The sequence below is a fragment of the Strongyloides ratti genome, scaffold srae_chrx_scaffold0000002, assembly GCF_001040885.1.
Source record: "Strongyloides ratti genome assembly S_ratti_ED321, scaffold srae_chrx_scaffold0000002".
NCBI lineage: Eukaryota > Metazoa > Nematoda > Chromadorea > Rhabditida > Strongyloididae > Strongyloides > Strongyloides ratti.
The window spans coordinates 381,788-401,163 of record NW_020171510.1 but is presented as its reverse complement, the minus strand read 5'-3'; the positions used below and the strand labels follow the sequence as shown (position 1 = coordinate 401,163).

At 19.9% G+C, this 19,376-nt stretch overlaps 6 protein-coding genes across 6 annotated transcripts; 1 reads left to right on the top strand and 5 right to left on the bottom strand.

Annotated features, from left to right (window-relative positions):
- Positions 1-541: 541 nt before the first annotated feature.
- SRAE_X000107800 (Hypothetical protein) lies at positions 542-1,301 on the top strand (the record flags this gene model as incomplete). The annotated part of the gene is made up of 2 exons (XM_024652695.1): positions 542-1,173; positions 1,220-1,301. 2 exons carry the CDS (start codon positions 542-544, stop codon positions 1,299-1,301), a joined length of 714 nt encoding a protein of 237 aa, XP_024498539.1.
- Positions 1,302-2,060: 759 nt separating this feature from the next.
- Positions 2,061-3,616, bottom strand: SRAE_X000107700 (Hypothetical protein; the record flags this gene model as incomplete). The annotated part of the gene is made up of 2 exons (XM_024652584.1): positions 2,061-3,550; positions 3,604-3,616. The coding sequence occupies 2 exons, from the start codon at positions 3,614-3,616 to the stop codon at positions 2,061-2,063; spliced, it is 1,503 nt and encodes a 500-aa protein (XP_024498538.1).
- Positions 3,617-4,003: 387 nt separating this feature from the next.
- On the bottom strand, positions 4,004-4,926 carry SRAE_X000107600 (Hypothetical protein; the record flags this gene model as incomplete). The annotated part of the gene is made up of 2 exons (XM_024652473.1): positions 4,004-4,122; positions 4,188-4,926. 2 exons carry the CDS (start codon positions 4,924-4,926, stop codon positions 4,004-4,006), a joined length of 858 nt encoding a protein of 285 aa, XP_024498537.1.
- Positions 4,927-6,681: 1,755 nt separating this feature from the next.
- Positions 6,682-7,038, bottom strand: SRAE_X000107500 (Myc-type, basic helix-loop-helix (bHLH) domain-containing protein; the record flags this gene model as incomplete). Its single annotated transcript, XM_024652362.1, has 2 exons — positions 6,682-6,804; positions 6,859-7,038. 2 exons carry the CDS (start codon positions 7,036-7,038, stop codon positions 6,682-6,684), a joined length of 303 nt encoding a protein of 100 aa, XP_024498536.1.
- A 213-nt stretch (positions 7,039-7,251) lies between these two features.
- Positions 7,252-7,895, bottom strand: SRAE_X000107400 (Hypothetical protein; the record flags this gene model as incomplete). Its single annotated transcript, XM_024652251.1, has 3 exons — positions 7,252-7,360; positions 7,401-7,467; positions 7,772-7,895. The coding sequence occupies 3 exons, from the start codon at positions 7,893-7,895 to the stop codon at positions 7,252-7,254; spliced, it is 300 nt and encodes a 99-aa protein (XP_024498535.1).
- A 6,350-nt stretch (positions 7,896-14,245) lies between these two features.
- On the bottom strand, positions 14,246-14,611 carry SRAE_X000107300 (Hypothetical protein; the record flags this gene model as incomplete). The annotated part of the gene is made up of 1 exon (XM_024652140.1): positions 14,246-14,611. One exon carries the CDS (start codon positions 14,609-14,611, stop codon positions 14,246-14,248), a length of 366 nt encoding a protein of 121 aa, XP_024498534.1.
- Between the last annotated feature and the right edge of the window lie 4,765 nt (positions 14,612-19,376).

Genomic DNA, 19,376 nt, shown 5'->3' with positions numbered 1-19,376 from the left:
ATTTTCAAAAACTTTTTTTTTTATTTATTTATATTTTGTAAAATAAAAATTATTTAGTTAAAAAAAAATTATAATATTAATAATTATTATTTTTAATATTTTATATATAATAACATAAACATATTTATTTCCATGAAAAACAATAAAAATACTAAGTTTAAAAATTACCAACACCTTGTAAAGGTAAAAAAAAATGATAAATAGACATTTTAATTGGATTTTAATTTCTCATAAATCGTTCGTTCTCAGCTACTTTTAATATATATTAATATAAACTTTTTTAATAAATTATGTTAATATTTTCTTCAATTCATTCAATGAAATATTTAATATAATTTATATTTACATTTTCTAACTCTTTTAGTTGGTAGTTTAAAATTTAATTTACAAACATCTTCACTGTAATATTAATTAATATTTTTATTTAATTTCTTTGATTTATTTTACAAGATATTTTGTTTTTATTTTTTTTTTTGTTGCATTCATTCATCTTTTTTTCTAAATATATAAAAATATATGTTAATATTTTTTTTAGGTACTCATGGAGATAAGTGTTACGTGTGAAAAAAAAAAAAATAAAAGTGAAAAGAAAAAAAAGGACATCCCATTATCAGAGAATATCGGAGAAGATATTCCTAACAATGATCATGTTATTAAAAGTATCGTTTGTGTTCGTGATTTTCCTAGACTTTATACATTTGGTTCATCACTTTCTATGCCTCCAAGAAATGAAAATGAAATATCTTTTGAGACAGGAAATGGTTTAGAAGTTATCGAAGAGGTTGAAGAACCTGATGAAGAAGATAATTACTTTGATCACACTTTTGATGATCAAACAAGTTTGATTAAAACTTTAAATCATGATTCATCAAAAAAATCTTTAAAAGATAAAAAAAATGCTAATAGACGTCATGTAGTTACTTGTGTTAATACAAGTTCTACATTTACTAATGTTACATTAGATGAAAACATACCTTATGGTGATGATGAAAATCGTATAAGCTTTTTTGGGGAATTTACTGAAAGTAATGATCAGGGTTATTTTGAAGATAGCTTTATTGGAACTGAAACATTCTTTCCAATTCCATTAAATGCCACATCTGGACAATTTTTAGCACCAGGAACAATTTCTCCCACTCCAGAAATTGTTGAAGAAAACAACTTTCTTAGAAGGTATAATATGTTAAACAATATAAAAAATTAATTATTTTTTTTGTAGAATGTATCAAACATTATTCTTAAACTGTTTTGGATTACGCACAAAACAAAAATCAGTTATTCGTCCAATAATACGTCGTTAAATAGAAGAATGATAGTTTGGATAATGAAAACCTAAGTGAGAAAGTTATCTAGACAAAATATCTTTTTTTTTTCCACAAATTTTGTTGTCTCAATAATTTTCACAACTTTTTAAAACTTGTTGCATTATCTTTTTTTTTTAATTTTAACTTTTTGATACGAAAACTTTAACATTTTTCTTATCGTTTTCAATAAAGTTTTTTATTTTATTTTATTGTTTTATTATAAAAAAAGAACAATATATGTATTGTGTAATTTTATTATTACAAGTAGACTAATTATATATTACTTTTATAATTTAACAAAAACAAATCAATTTTTTTTTTGAAAACAATAATAATAATAATAAGTTTTAAAGTACGGCAAAATTTTAAAAGTACAATGATATTAAAAGTAATTATATATATTAATTTATGCTTTTTTTTATTGCTTTTATTGTATCATTTTACATTATATTATTATTTCCTACTACCGCCAAAAAAAAAAAGTATTTCTCCATTGTTATAAAAATAATGTATTTTTAATTCATTTTAAAATAAACACAAAAAATTTAATAGAAGTAAGGGAAAAATATATTTAATAATAAAAGAAAGAAAAACATTAATATATTTGCAAATAAGAAATTTTTCTTTTTTTTACCAATTATAAGTATACTTTCAGAAGATTTTGAAATAATATTTTGTTGTAGTTTGACGAAAAAACTATAATAAAATTGGTCAATTAAAAAAAAGTGTAATTAACAAAGATATTTTAAATGACAATTAATTTGTTGCAATATTAAAATATTTTTTTTCATTAGTTGACAATTTTTTTGTTCTATTAGATGGATATATAACACTTCCTCTTCTTGATTCTGTTCCTACAACTCTTTTAATAATACTAAAACGTAAATTTGGAATACCACTTGTAAAAACGTGATGACATCCACAATTACAACATATAAGTGTTTTATCATTTTTAATATTAAAATCATAGTTTTTATCATTTTTACTATTTCCTTTACTAACTCTAATACTATCCATACGATTAACTAATATATCCTTCTTTTCCATATGATTATTTGTTATTTTATTTTTATGAATATTATCATAATGACTACTTATTACTGATTCTCTTGGTGTTGGATTTGGAGATTTTGGTAGTACAGATTTTTTCTTTTGTATTCTTTCCTGTACACCATTATATACTTTTGGTTTTAAAGTATATGGAGTAAGTGGATTTGGATTTGGTGTTGGTTCTATTGGTTTTTTTAATGAATATTCTTTAACTTCAAATTTTTTTGGTTCATGTTTAATAACAGAGATGATACTTGATTGACGTGTACTCATTGGTGTTTTTAATTTGATATTTAATGGATCAACACTATGTCTAGTTGAATGATTAAGAAAATGAGCAGAATGTCTACCACTGGTAATATTTTCCATAATTTCAGAAGCAATAGATACAGAATCTTCTTCTGGTTCATCTGGTAAATGTTCTAATTCATTTTCAATTGACATTTCAGAGTATGCTGTTACATATGAATTTCTAAAATGTAATTCTTCTCTCAATTGTTCTGTTAATTCTTTAATTCTTTCTTGATTAACAATATCTCTTATTTGATGACTTTGTCCGTTTGAGTATCCACCAATAACTGTAGATGGGCGTGTTGAAGATGGTGATTTAAGATCACGTTCAACAAACCCTCTTGGTATCATTGTTGTTTCTGATTTTACTGATTTAAAATCCTCAATAATTGGTGTTCTTTCACCATCTGTTAATGTTCTATCTGAAAATTGATCAATGTTTTGATAATGTTTACCATTATCAATAATTGATCCAACTAAAGATGAAGAAACTGAAGATAAGAGTGATTCAGTACGAGCTTTATGATACATTTTTGGTTGTGTTTCCTCAAAATTTTGTGTAGTATGTTTGTTATTTTGTGTATATTCATGATAATGATTTACATTTTTTGTTTTATTTTGATGATTATCATTGTGACTTTTATCAAAATGTTTTTCATGATGAATATGATTTTCATGATGATGATTTCTTCCATCATTAACATTATACATTGCTCTTTTTTCAATATGATTATGTTCACTTAATCTTTCTAGTAGCTCATGATCATGTGATGAAGAAGTTATAACTTTTGAAGTTATTCTTTTTTCAATATAACTTTCACTATTATTACTAGTAATAGTTTCAATTTTGCGCTCAATCTCTTCTTTTTCTTTCATTGGTTCACCAAAAACCATAGATAAAATTTCTTAAGAAAAAAAAATAAATATAAAAATTATTTAATATTTTTTTATTACTTACCATTAGAAGCCATCTTTAAAGTTGTTAAAATTTATATTTTCTGAAAAAATAATAATGTAAAAATTAATATAATAAACATTATTTTAAAATCATGAAACAATCTTTATTCTTTGGTTTAATAAAAGCAAAAAAAAAAAACTTTCTGATAAGAAGTAGATAAAATTTTAAATTCACTCCTTAAAAATTCAATTTTTAACATACTTGTAACTATACAAAAATATATTTTAATACAAAAATGTTTAACTTTTATATCAAAGATTTGCATACATTTTACAATCATATAATATTATTATATATATATCTATATATATATACTGATAAGAAAATTTTTTAATATTTATATTTGATGAGTAATTTTGAATGTCCCGAAGATTATGAAGTAAATGCTTTATTTTATTATTTAAAACATTTTTCTTCTTGTTAATGAATCTTTATCATCTATAAATGCCATACCTTCCGGTGCTGGTGGACCTCTTCTTTTTTTATTTCTTTTTAATGATTTAACTGGTTTTTCTATCACTAAAAAAAAGTATAAATAATATATAGAATTAATTGGTTTTATTAATAAAATATTTAAATAATACCTTCAACTGAAGTATCAATATTTGATGATGTTTGTATGAGATCTTTATCTTCCGATTCATTATTATTATTAAGATTACTTTTTATAGAACTACTAATATTTTCACCATCAATAAGTGTATCATAATCATTATTTGTTGTTGTTATAGTTTTAATAGTAGTTTTATCCCCAATTATTTCTGGTACTAATGTTGGAAACATTTTAATATTTTCTTTGTCTTCCTCATCAAATTTCTTACCTAATTCAGGTGGGACTGTTAATGACTTTTCAGTTGTAATTTGGGAAATACCAGAAATTGAATTTCTATTAGTACCTGGTAAAATAACAGGTGTAACAGGTGGTGGTGAGAGTTTTTGAAAAAAGTGTCCAATATTATTAATGAATGTATTTAATTGACCGGCTGGATCTAAAGGATTAACTGGTTGGTTACCGAAATTTAACATACTACCAAGATTTAAACCTCTATTCTGGTCAACATTAATTCCAGAGTTTGTACCAATTCTTTCACCACCAATTAAACCTCCTTGATTTCCCGTTAAACCAAATCTTCCATCACCAGCATTAACTTTGAAACCATTATCACCACCAAAACTAAAAAGATTTGCAAATTGATTAAAACCAAATTCAACATCTCCTGTTTGAGAATTACGTCCTAGATTGACAGTACCAAAATTTATCTGTCCTTTGACAGAAAAAATAAAAAATAATAATAAAATAGTTAAAGCTTCTATTGATAACATTATCAATATTAATTCTAATAAAATATCTTTATAAAATATTTATAATTGATATTTAGAAATATTCAAAATATTTATTATATGATTATTTATTATTAAAATATATTTTCTAAAATATGATTATTGAAAGAAAATAATTAAAATATACCTTAATTTTTTTAAATTTCTAGTTTAATTTTGAATGTAAGTTGATTTTAAAGTTCTCTGGATAAGATAATCTAAATATATTTTTAATATATTTTATTTTTAATTAAAATAACCGGTTGTTTTGAGTAAAATGATATATAAATCTTAAATAATAATTACAAATTAAAATATAACATAAATACAAATAAGCATTATAATTTAAATATATTATAATTAATGATATATACTGAGAATAATAGAAAATTTGGTATTACATTAAATTTAGAAGTAAAAAAAATATTACATTTTAATGGTAGATAAAGTGATGTTTCCATTTTTACAAATAGTTTTATGTATTAATATTCTGCTTTTACAATTTGATTCCTGTTTTTAAAGATTGTCAAATGTTTGAATGAAATGAGTCATAAAAGAAGAAGAATATGAAATAAAAGAATATATGACCATTTCAAATAGGTTAACAAATTTTTACCTATTATTGATATTCAAAAAACTTTTCCTTAACAAAAAAAAAAAGAAACCTTGATTAAAAAGGTAATGTTAGAATCACTTTTTGTTGATAATTTATAAATCAAAATGTGTAAGGTTAATGATTTCACTTTAACCTTGTAACTTATTTAATATTTTATCAAAATACATGTTTAAAATTATTATTATCACAATCAATTATATTCAAGAATTTTACTTATACAAAATATTATTTATACTCAATTTTTGAAGCAAAAATAACAGGTTATTTTTAAAATTTTTAATTTTATTTATGTATTGATTTAATTATTTTGTTTATACTATAATGTTACAACAAATTAACTGATACATTCTAATCTTAATCACTTTTTCACCACTTTTAATCAACTTCATAATATATAATGTTTTTTTTAAGAAAAATGTTTTTATTTTTTTAAAAATAATATTAATGTTTTACTACTTTTATAGTCATCTTAAAAAAAAATTTTTTTGTCTTTTTTTTTAAAAATAAAATAAGTCAAATGTATAAATAATGTAGAAAAAGTTAAATGATATTTAAATTTAAATATATATTTATTGAGAGTAAAGTACCTTCTTTTATTTATCTACAGCTGGTAGTCATGAAAAATTAATGTTATCATTATCACTCAACTCAACTGTATGTGTTATCCATTGGCAATGGTAGATAAATAGTCATCTGACTTTATGATAAAAGCGTGTATTTTATCTGATTCATTTTTATTTCTGCTGGCTATGTTATAGTATAATATTGTTTATACTATTAAAATAAAGTTAAACTTTACAGCTGCATAAAATAAAATGAAAGCTGTGTTTGTTAAATTATAATAATAATAGAAACTATAATATATTTTTATAAAAACTTTTATTAAATTTCAACCCGAAAGATGAAAGTACAATAGAAAAATATAATTCTTTAAAAAATACTTAAAAAAAAAGTAGGATATTTGATTGCGCTATTAGATAGTATAACAATTTTCTTTTTCTTAACACCAGGAAACTTTTCAAAAGAAAAACAACAACCAGTGTTTTGGTGAGATATTATTTAAAATATTTAAGAAAGTTGAAAGCAATTGTAATTAATTGAAAATAATAAAAAAATATATATACATTTTTTGTTTGAATGATTTAATTAAAGCTACTTGCGAGTGCCTTTGCAAGATTTGATGCCTCAGTTTCCATTACATTGTTTGTTTCATCATAATCTTTTGTAAGTTGTTTTTTTAATGAAGCAATATAATCAATTACTGCCTAAAAAAATTTTTTTATATTAATTAAAAATATTATAATATATTTTATACTTACTTGCATAACTTCAAGTTGACTACAATCATTACTTGTACCAACAAGATTTTTTAATACTTCAATAGTTTTTTTTCTTTCTTTTTTTTCAATTGAATTTTTTTTTATTTTATTTCCTTGTTTTTTAGATGTTTTATTAAATAATGATGTTTCACGAATAGTAGTAAAATTTGTTGCTTTCATATTAAAATATATTTTATTTATATATATATATATATATATATAAATAATGTTGTAGTAATTAAAATTAAAATATAATCTCAAAATGATCTGAGATAAGTAATATAAAATGAAAAAGTATGACCCTCGTTATTATTTATATTATATATATATATATCCTATGTCAACAAAAAGGGTGTGTGTATATAAAAGAGCAGACTTTCTTCCTGCAGTTGGTCATTTCTCTCTTCTCATGATTATGAAATATTTATACAAAAAAGGAACGCCTTCCTTTGACTTGTCATTTATGTCATCTATCTGTTGATGGAAGTATGCTTCATTCAACCTGTAAATATAACTTAAAGATATTTTTAATAATTTCTCACAAAGATTTAAAAAGATCCGCTGATATGATGAAAAGAATTTTTATTCTCTTTAATGAAATAACTTTACCTAAAAGCATAAGGTGTATTGAAGTATGATTGTAAAAGATTTAAGTTAGATAAAATATCTAACAAAAAAATTTTATTATAAGAATGTTATTTAAATTATAATATATCCAATAAAAATTATACATTTTTTTTTCTAAAATATATGTATTTTTTAATAATATCATTAGAGTGTGAATATTTTATGATAAAGAATTTATTTTAATTATTAATACCATTCATGTTAAATATTATTTCATATGGTAAGCAGATGCACAATAACAAAACTCTACAACATACGTTTTTTTTCCTATCAATTATAAACTTACATGTATATAAGCATCTGTAGCAGCTTTTCATCTGTTCCAAACAGATTACAAATATATAATGGTGACAACAAAAAAAAAATCTTAAAATACAGCCGTTACCTTTTGAAATGAGATAGTGGAACATATAGACACATGTCTATTTTCTGTTGAATCGTAACCGGCCAATTGTTAAAATATTGGCCATTTGTTATTATAAAACATTTGCTCCATACTTTTATATACTCGTTGTATCAAAACAGATTTTCAACTAGTTAAATATATGGATAAAGCTTAATTTTGTAAATTTATAATCTCTTTTTTCGGAAACCATTTGGTGTTCTTAATTGAAAGGTTACCATTTTAATAAAACAGATGGAATTAACTAATACATGTGTTCTGGTAGAAATTTAATTGACAAACTTTAATGAAGAAAATACTTTATATATTAATGATAAAAATAATATATATTTATTTATTAAAGATAACAATAAAGAATAATTAACAATTTCTCAAAATATTTAAAAATTCTTTAATTGAAAAGAAGAAAATTTATAAATTTTATTAAAGTTAACATTATATATTAATTTAATCAAATTTTATTAATTTACTAGAAACATCATTAGTTACCATATTTATTTATGATGATGTAATAATATAAAAATCCCTAAATAATAATTTTCCGGAAGACTTCTGGAGCAGCTGTAAAGATATTATTATGATGTCTTATTATAAAGTTTATTAAGGATAAAGCTATAATAATACAATATCTTTTGGGTCCATATATCATCATATGGTCATACACGTAATAGTTACACAAATGTTATTACAAATTTAAGACATATGCATGTCATTTTTCTAGCTTATGTTTTTCGTTTCCTTTCAGAACTTCTGTAAGGACATCTTGAAGATTAACTTATGTTGCAGCTGGATTGATTATATAGTTAACTGTAAACTCCATATGAATCTTATATTTATAATAAAAATTCATTATATTATTTTTATTAGAAACATTTTAAAAATATTTAAAGAAATGATAAAAAGATTTTTAAAAGTTTTTATTTAATGGTATATAAAAATGAAATTATATATATAAATAATATTATTTATTTTTAATGTTATTTTAAAAGTTTTTATTAATGTATTAAATGAAACATTTTAGACTTTTTTTTTTTATTAAAAAATTAATACTTCATTTAAATTTTAATAACTGTTGCATTGACCAGATTAAGTACAAGGACAATCAAGAATAATCTCTTATAATTGTTAAATTTTTGTATAATTATTCCTTAAAATTAAGTATTACACCAGAAATTGATTGTATAATATAAAATATTACTAATTAAAATAAGGTATAAGATTTCATGAATAATTATATAATAAATATTAAGAATAAACTTTACTAATCTGTTTTAATTTCTTTAATATACATATAATATATGATATTCATTATAAAATTAGCATAATAATACTTGTTGTATATAAAAACATAAGTACAGATTAATTTTTATTTATATTAATGAGTTATTTTTATACAATTCCTGCTGATTTCTTTAATATATAATATTAAATTAATTTATTTACATAGTATTAATCAAAATTCCTTAATTATTTTCATGAATATGTAATATATATCAAATAATAAGATACATCTTATTTGGCATTTCTATCATATTTGATTGAATATAATTGTATATTTATTATATTAGAAAAAAATATATATATATGACATATATATATATATATATATAAAGTATATTTTTATTTAAATCACTAAAAGGAAATAAAGATTTTTTATGTATTTATATGTAAAAAGTAAAAGATTACTATCAATAAACATATATAAAATAGATTTAAATAACCTCTGTAATTTATTATAATTTAATATTATTAACAACCAAAAATTTTCCTTCTGTTGATTGATTTTTTGACTTATAAAAGTTAGTTATTTTAAAAGCAGTAATTAATTACATAATAATTATAATCAAAATAAGTATAAAAAAATAAAGGAAATGAAAGATAATTCATGAAGTGCATTTATAAATGTGATTGACATAAAAAATTCTTCCACAATGTATATAAAAACATTTAATTTAACCTAAAAATCTGTTAGCAGTAAATTAAAAGTTGTACTATTAAAAACTTTAACATGTAATTAACTTAATAAACTTTTAACTTTTTATATACATCTTAAATTACATGTCACATTTTATAACAATTAACAATTTAAAAAATAATTTATTATATCATCAGATAATTATCTATCTATAATAAAGAAGAAATAAAAAAAATTTCATAATAAATCTTTTTTTTTTTCTATTTAAATCATTTTCTTTCAAAATATGTAACTTTTTTTTTTGTTGAATGAATTTTTTATAAATATGATAGAAGTAAATATTTCAAGAACACCTGTGATTAAAATTTATGGTTCATTAAAAGTAATATAAATTTTCATTCATTTTTTTTAACTATTTATAAAGTTTTCTTATTTAAATTATTTAATAAAAAAAAAATTATTAATTTAAATATAATAAAAGTGTATATACTTTTGTAAAGTGTACATTTTAATTAATAAAAACAAATTTAAATTGTACTTTAAATAAAATAGAAATATTTTTGGCATACTTAATCTGTTGAAGAGATTAATAAATTATTATCCTTACTTAAAAATACCTTATTAGACTAATAAAGGTTTATTATTAATTTTTTGAATAAACACTTTTTGTCCTTTCAAGAACTCTTTATTAGGGATAATGAAAAGTTGTAAATATACTTTTTAACATATTGACAAGTTCTTGTCACTTAACTTTTTATATTAATTCACACTCTATCTCAGCTTGATGTCATTATTATTACTTAATTTTGCCTAACAGTAAAATTTTATTATTTCACAAAATATAAGTATCCCCTTAATGTTTATTAATTTTCTTTACAGACTTTTAATATAATGAAAATTTATTTATTAATACTTTTAGTTTTTTTTTTCTTAAACTATTTTTAAAATAAATGTTAATAATTATTATATATTTAAAAAAGACTATTTAATTATATTATGTAAATAAATTATTAACAAAATGTAATAAAAAAAAAAGAAGAAGAATTAAAATTTAATAAAAATTTTTGTCGGTAATTTTAATATAAAAACATTGATCATTTTTAATTTTTATGCCATGTATCAATTACTTAAAAAAAAAAAGAAAAAATTACAATAATGTATATTTTATGTAATTTATAAAATCTTTTATTACCATTGTTGTTATATAATAATGGTCCATCATTTAAACGGCATCCTGTTGTTGGGATGTTAACAATGCCGACATCTACCAAAGGTAGGTATATATAGTAAGGAGAAGCCGATTATATTTATTGTCATAACATAACAATTGTATCTTTTTTTTTTATTTAAAATATAAATATAAACTATGAAACATTAAAATGACTTAAGCCGACAGGTTTGTTAACGAAATTGGTTACGCAATTCTTCTATAAAAAGAACATGTCTACAAAACAAAAGATCTTTGATTTATAAATAGTTTATTTTTTTTTTGTTTGTTTTTATATGAGATCATAATCTTTCTATTTAATTAATGGCTTTAAATAAAGAAAGTTGCATATATACTATCAACATTTCATCATACTTCCTTTTTTTTATATCATTAATAATAGGTATTTAAAAAAAAAGTAAAAATGTATCTATTTATGATATAATATAAATAAAAAATGGATACTAAAAGAAACTTTTAATATTCGGTATTGTAATAATAGATATATTTAGTAGATATAGGACGGTGTGATTATAAAAGTTCTTTGATTAACCTTTTTAAAACATCTGCCTATCTATCACCTCTTTATAATATTTGTTCAAGTTGTTATAAAAAAAAAAGTTTTATTTCAAACATTCCATTATTATATTTACTTATAATTGTTTATTTCTTTTGATAATTACGACAATTCTTCTAATGATTAAAGGTTCAGTGAGTATTAAAAAAGGTTAAAAAGTTTATGAGGCATAAAATTAAACATATCAATAATTATATTTACTATAGGAACTTATAATAAAAAAAAATGTAATTATAATTATGTTATTATCTATAAAAGAGAACAATAATCATTACCACCTATGATGTATCTTTTTTCATGAACAAATACAAAAGAGAAGAAGGATAATAAATAATCGGTAGATTGATTAAAATTAATGTAACCTCAAAACACCGCATGATTCTAATTTGATGTTCTTTTCTTTTCATCTTTCTATTTCTTTTTCTTTAATATCTCTTTGTCCTACCAGATAGATATATTAACAAAAAAAAAAAAATTAATATCATTAACAGTTATCCATCAAAATAAATCATCCAACATTTCATCACATTTTTCTTTTATATTAATTTTCTATACAGAACTATTATTTATAATTCTATCTTTAACAAATAATTTTTACAAATTTTAATAACAATATATTTTTCAATGTCAATGATTGATTTTTATCAAAAGAAAAAAAATTCTTTTTTTTTTGTATTTATAAAAGCAAATTATTTTTCTTTGTAGGTAGATACATTGAATACCACAATGTTCAATAAAATATCTATTGTTAGTGTCGGTATTTTTCTTTGAAATAAATACAAAAAAAAAATTATAATGATGATATTCATTTTTATATGTATCTTTAAAAATTTTATTAAATTACTGTTTCAAATACAGATGGTTGAGTTGTTAGTAAAAATGGATTCATGACTGTTACCATATATTATATCACATATATCTCCTTATGTTTTTCATTTATATTTATATTATTTTTATAAAATACCTTAAAATATATTTTTATAAATGTGAGAATATTTGACACATATGCTTCCATATATACAAATGACAGCAGGAGTTGTAAAAAATTTTTTTTTATTTCTTTAAAATTTTTATTTCTCAACACATTATATAATATATACATTTAAAAAATATGGGAACTTTTATTTAAAATAATTTTCACATATAGTATACAAATATTATTTTCTTATTACTATTTTTTTTTTCCCAAAGACACACACAGAGAAAGAATGTTAAGTAAAATAATTTCTTTACAAAATCAAGCATATGCTGTTATTTAACAATTTCTTAAAACACCTTCACATATGTTATTCTTTTAACCTTTTCAGCTGGTAATGTTTGAAATATAAGATAATAGTAATTAAAAGAATATCTCTCTTATTTTTATTTTATTGATAATAATCATTTTCAATTTGTCTTTTTATTTTATCTCCTTTTCAACAAATTTATGTGATGCCTTTTTGACACATTCTTTATTAAGGAATAAGTATCAAGAATGCTTGTTGAATGGTATGCTAAAGTATATTAATTTGCTTTTCTACCAACCGATAAAGAGACATATGTAACCATATGTCGACAGAAGCGGGTAACTCTTTTGATATTATTTATATCATCTTACAATATCTGATATAACAACATGGTTTTTGACTGCCGCTAGTTGCTTCAAATAGGCATTTCCATTATCAGTAATAAAATTATACATATATATATATTTCTTCTAGTGGACATATTATGTTTATGACAATCAAAATAAATGCATATTAAGCGGTGATTGTAAAAGATTTATAAAGAAAGAATAATTGCATATGGTTTTGTTATTAGATAAAGTGATTATCAAACTTTAACTTTGTATTACCAATTATATATTATATATATATATATACTAATAAATAAGAATAATTAAAAGATAAAGATAAAGAAATTCACTTAATAAGGTATCATTATTAAAGTTTTGTCCTTGTTTTTACTAAGAAGTAGTTTTATAAAAATGAATGGTAAATGTGTAATAATTGTATTGTAATATGAGATAAAGTGACGCAATTAATCTTTTAACACAGTTTATTTTTAACTCATCAAGTGTATGAATCTGTTGACCTTTTATTAATTTTCAACATAACAATTAACTTATCCAGAAGAAAAGAAAAAAAAAATTTTATTATAACTTTTCAATAAATTATTATAATTTTATTACATAATTATATTAATAATTTATTATTGAATAAAATTTTCTAAATTTAACTAATTTTTGCGCATTCCTCCTTTTCAACATATCATTTTTATCCAGCTGTTATAAATATGAAAAAAAAAACATTTGAAATCTATAAAATTTATATTACTATTATCTAATATATAAATATACAATGAACATTTACATAACACATTTAAATATTAAATTTTTAACAACATATGAGATAAATTAATATTTTATATCTTTAATAAAAAAAAATAATACAAATAATATATTTGATTTTTATTTTAATAATTTTATATGAATTGCTTTCTTGCGATTAAAAGAACAAAGATAAAATAATAATTTTTTACTTGTTTTAATATTATGTACATGTATTTGAAAGCTTGAATTCTTAACGCCTATATTGGTGATAATTTTTTTTTGTTAAATTCTTTAGTTTTAATTTTTGTTATTAAGGAAAATTTCATTATTTTATGTTACATCTTTTCTTAACATCTTTTCTTTGATGATTTGAAATTTTTCTTAATTTTTTTATTTGTAATTGGTTGAAGAACAGATTTAGGTAAAGAACCATTATGTACTCTTTCAACAACTTTTGTTGTTAATTTTCCAATATAATTGGCAACATTTAAAAGAAGTTCTGCTGGATCTTGTGTATTCATTGTTGGTGGTAACATATTACGTAATTTTTCCATTTCACGTATTTCTTCAGTAGTTAGACCAGGAATTTTTTTTAGTTTAAAATTTTTCATATTAGTAAAATGAACTTTTCCAATTTTTTTAACCTTTTTAACTTTTGTTGACATTTCCAAATTTGATGTTGTAGTAATACTTTTATTATTTGAAGCAGTCATAGTAATAAATTAAATATATAATATATATATATATAAATATAATTTAATGTTTTTCAAAATATCTAAACTGTATTTAGAATATATAGGTAAGAAACATGTCAGTACTCTTCTTTTATAATAATTTTAACAACATAAACTCCTCCTTCAAACAAAGATTTATATTCCTCCTTCTAAATTGTCAGCAGGTTGAGAAAATGGAACAAAACATACAAATGCTATACAATCTGCGCAATTAAATATACATATAATCTGCCCACAATTATTAATAATATTATCTGGAGTTATTTTTTTTATCATTCTTTTTTAAAATAAAATTCCGCCTTGTATTGTCGGTAAGATTTATGTATATCTCTATCAAAAAGTCTTCTTTTTTTTTTAAAAAATTGGCACAAATGTGTGATAAAAAGAATCTTAACACATGTTGGTTATTGATATGGAAAATTATTAATTTTACACAAAACCATCTGTTACATAAAATAAAAGTATGGAAAATTTTATATTTTTAAAGATTATTTAAAATAACAAAAAAATTTTTTTTTAAAAATATTAAAATATATAGGTAAACCATACTTATTAATTATAATAAGTTTTTTAAAAAATATATCTTATTTATCTTTAAAATATCAAATTCCAAAGTAATACGTATATATCATTGAAAATTACTATTTTTTTTTGGAGTGCCTGAGAAAAGTAAATTAATGATGAATAAATTAAATACTTATTTGTAGTATCAAAAACTTTTATATCCATTAACAAATAAAGATTTATAAAAAAAATTTGTACAACATTTTTATGACTTTTTATTAATCAAAATAATAAATATATTGTTTCTTTAAATTTTAATTAAAATTTATTTATTTGTGAAAATAAAATTTTTTCTTGTTAAATATTAAATATATAAATTATGAGAATAAATATGATTTTAAATATTGTAGTTGCTTTAAGATATAACTCTTAATATCTTGTGTATGAAAGAAAAATCATAAAAGATATAGTGTGCTAGGGAAAAGATTCTTTCTTTAGTTATCACTTCATAAACAGGTGCTTTTAAAACCTAAAGCTTTTATCTATATGAGAAAGTGTCTTTAATTATTAAAATAAAGGTGCCAAAGAAAGTGAAAATTTGGGGAAGTTTGATAATGGCATGAGATAAGCCTTTTTCTTATTTTCTTTTTAAAATATTTACTTTTTTTTTCTATAAATTTACGATAATTTATTATCTGTAATATTGAAAAAGTAGATTAACTTGAGAAAGTGATTATTTTATAAAAAAGAAGAAAATATAATAAATAAAGTATCCATTTAAAGTTAATTGTATTATAATTTATTATGATAGTTAGATGATTAAGAAGAAAGATGAGAATATAATAAACTTTCATTCATAAATATATATTTGTTGTTGAGATAACGTGAGATAAATTAAATTGAAGGTGTATGTCGAGGACAAATATAGTATTAAAAAGAATGATAAAGTAAGTATTAAAGAATGATTGAGATGAAAAAATTTTCAAGGATATGAGAAAGTAATTTTACCAATAGTTTATTGATGTATAAATAAAGTTTATTGTTAAAACGATAGTTGTTTAATTTTAATTTAATGAAAACATTAATTTTTATGGTTTTATTTAATTGTAAATAGGTAAACATAAAATTTAAATTTAGTGATAATTATAATCAAATAAAAAAAAACAACTTTTTCTTTAATACATCAAAATTTTTTATTTTGATTGTAAAATGACATTAATGAAACCCTTAAGTAACTATAAAATGAATTATTAAATAAGAGTAATAGTTTTTAAGGATATAATAAATAAGAATATCTTATAACACTAAAAAAATGACAGCTTCATAACATTTTATATGTATTAAAGGTAAGATTTATTTCATAATTTATAAAAAATTTAGATTTATAAGATGGCACTTTTATGTATATAATTTTAACAAGTTATGAGTTTTATTCTTTGATTAAAAGATATGTTATAGTTTTTTTTTTATTTTATTATGTCAAGTTTTTGTATTTTATATTATTGAAAATTTAATATTCAACAGTTTTCATCTTATATATTAATAAAAGATACTTTCTATTTATCAAAAACAATAAAGTGTCATTAAAATGTAAACATTTAGTAGAATGACATTAGTAAACATATTATCTTAATGAATCTTTTGATTAAATCTTTTGTATGGTTATGCCAATGAAAAGAAAATTTAATGAATCATTTTGTTTATTTAATAGGTAACACAATAAAGAAATGTTTTAGTAAGAAATTTTAACAATCTTCAAACCAATATGAGTCACTTCGATGAACTGTGACGGTATTCTTATTCTTTATTTATTTAAAACATCTTATAAAAGGAAAATTAATAGATAAAAGCTAACAAAAGACACGTGTGTTTTTTATAAGATAATGAAAATGTAGATGAATTGAAGTTGTTTTATTCTTTTGAACATATTGTTTTACAAAATCATACCATTAAGAAAGATATTTGAAACTTTAGTGAAATAATAGATGTACTTCTTTTAATGTATACGATAAATTAAAACATGAATATTTTTTTTTCTCATACTTCAAAATGTATAATGACATTATAATTAATATCTACTACACCAGATAACGAAACTTAAACTTCCTTTTGTCGGAATACTTTAAGCAAAAATACTTTAATGAATCATTATTATATACTTTAATTACTATTTACATACAATCATAACTTTTTGAAACATTAAAAATAAATAACTTGCACAATTATTCACTATACAAGAATATGATAATCTGTATAATAGTTGTAATAGCTTATAATTATCTTTCCATTAAAGCCGCTATAATAAAATTTAATCGTTTTTATTATTAGATTGACTAATAATACTGATACCTTATAATTACAGAATATTTCACACTATTTAATCTTTCATTATATTTATTTATTAAAAAAGTATACAAAAATTTTGATATCATAGTTATTTATTTTTGGTTCTTTAAATTTAAACAAATAATATTATAAGATATAAATAAAATTATACAATATAAAGAAAATTATTGGTATTTCTTTAAAAAATGTAATAAATAAAAGAAAGATAAATTTAACATCATTCAAATTTGAATATAGCAATTTTTTTATAACTTTTTTTCTTGTTCGTTTATTTCATTGTTTACCAAAATTTAGATGGTTATCATTTTTAACGAGTTTTCATTCCAATATTACTTTATTTGTTGAGTACAATTTTATTACCGATAAAATTAAAGCATCCCATACAACAAATAAATTTCATAAAATTAACATTGTTAAAAGATAATTTTTTTGAATTTTCTTTTGTTTAAAACATAAATATCATACAAAAATTTTAAATAAGTATATATTTCTTTGTAATTTATAATTGTACATTTTTCTACAAAAAAATTTTTAAATCAATGTAAAAACAATTACCATTTTTAAATTATTTTAATAATAAATATCTCAACTATTAAAATTCACTAAAAAAGTAATTTTTTTTTCATATTTTTATCAATAAAATACAAAATGTTTTATTAGATAGTTTTATCATTATAAATTCCATTATCTACATATATAAATAATGATAGTGAAAAAGTATTTAACTATAATTTAAAAAATATATTTGTTCATACAATTTTCTAAAAATACAGATTTAGTATTTAAAGACAAAAAACTTTTAAAATACTATCTTTATACAAAAAGAATCATATGTATATAAATAAAATTGTTATTTTAACATGCGAATAACCTTTATATTTTAAATAGAATAATAATTCATAAAAGAAAAATTTATATTTTAGATTTAAAAAAAAATATAAAACTTTTAAAGATTTATGACTTGTAATGTATAATTTATCAAGAAAATTTTATTGTTGTAAATTAACTTGTAAAATAAATGACAAAAACGTAAAATATGAATAAAAAAATTAACATTCTATTTTTAAAAAGTTCTTAGTTAATTATTTATTAAACATAAGAATACCACATTATTTTTGATCAATTATTTAAAAAAACACAATTTATACTTTGTAATTTTTTGTAAACTTAAATGTCTTTAAAAATACCTAAGTTTATATGTGTATGTAATAAAGAAAAACTTTTTTTTTAATGAGGATTTAACAAAAAAACTATCTTAAATGTATTTAATATATTTATTTTTATATAGGGTAAAAGAATACCACGCCGGGTAACAATAAATGGTGATACAACTGTGATATTTTTATGTAAAAAGGCATGTTTTTTTGATCAACATGCAATGTAAAAATATACAACAAAAATTCTGCCGTTTTAGTTTATTAATTATATTTTTTTAAGAATAATATTCAATACCATCAATACTTATAAAAATAAAGTATTTCAAAATATTTGTTTCAATAGCAAAGCAAAAACAAATTTTTAATTATTTACATTTTAGTAAAAAAAATTTAAAAAAGATATCATTTTATGTTTGTCAAATATGTCTACTCATTGATATATCTTTAAGTATATTAAAAATATTAAATCATTTTTTTTCTTTAATTATTTTGAAAAAAAAAAGATAAAAAAATATAAAAGCTTTTCCAAACGATATTTTAAAAAGCAATTTAATAGGTTTAATTATTTAGTTAATAATATGGTTCAATTTAATGTTAGAAATCATCTAATGATAAATTGATATATTTAAATACTAAGAATAGTAAAGAAAAATCGTTTTACACGTTTTTAATTATAGTGCAAAAACATGACTTTAGATGTTATTTTTTTACTATAAATTGTTATAATAAAATATAAT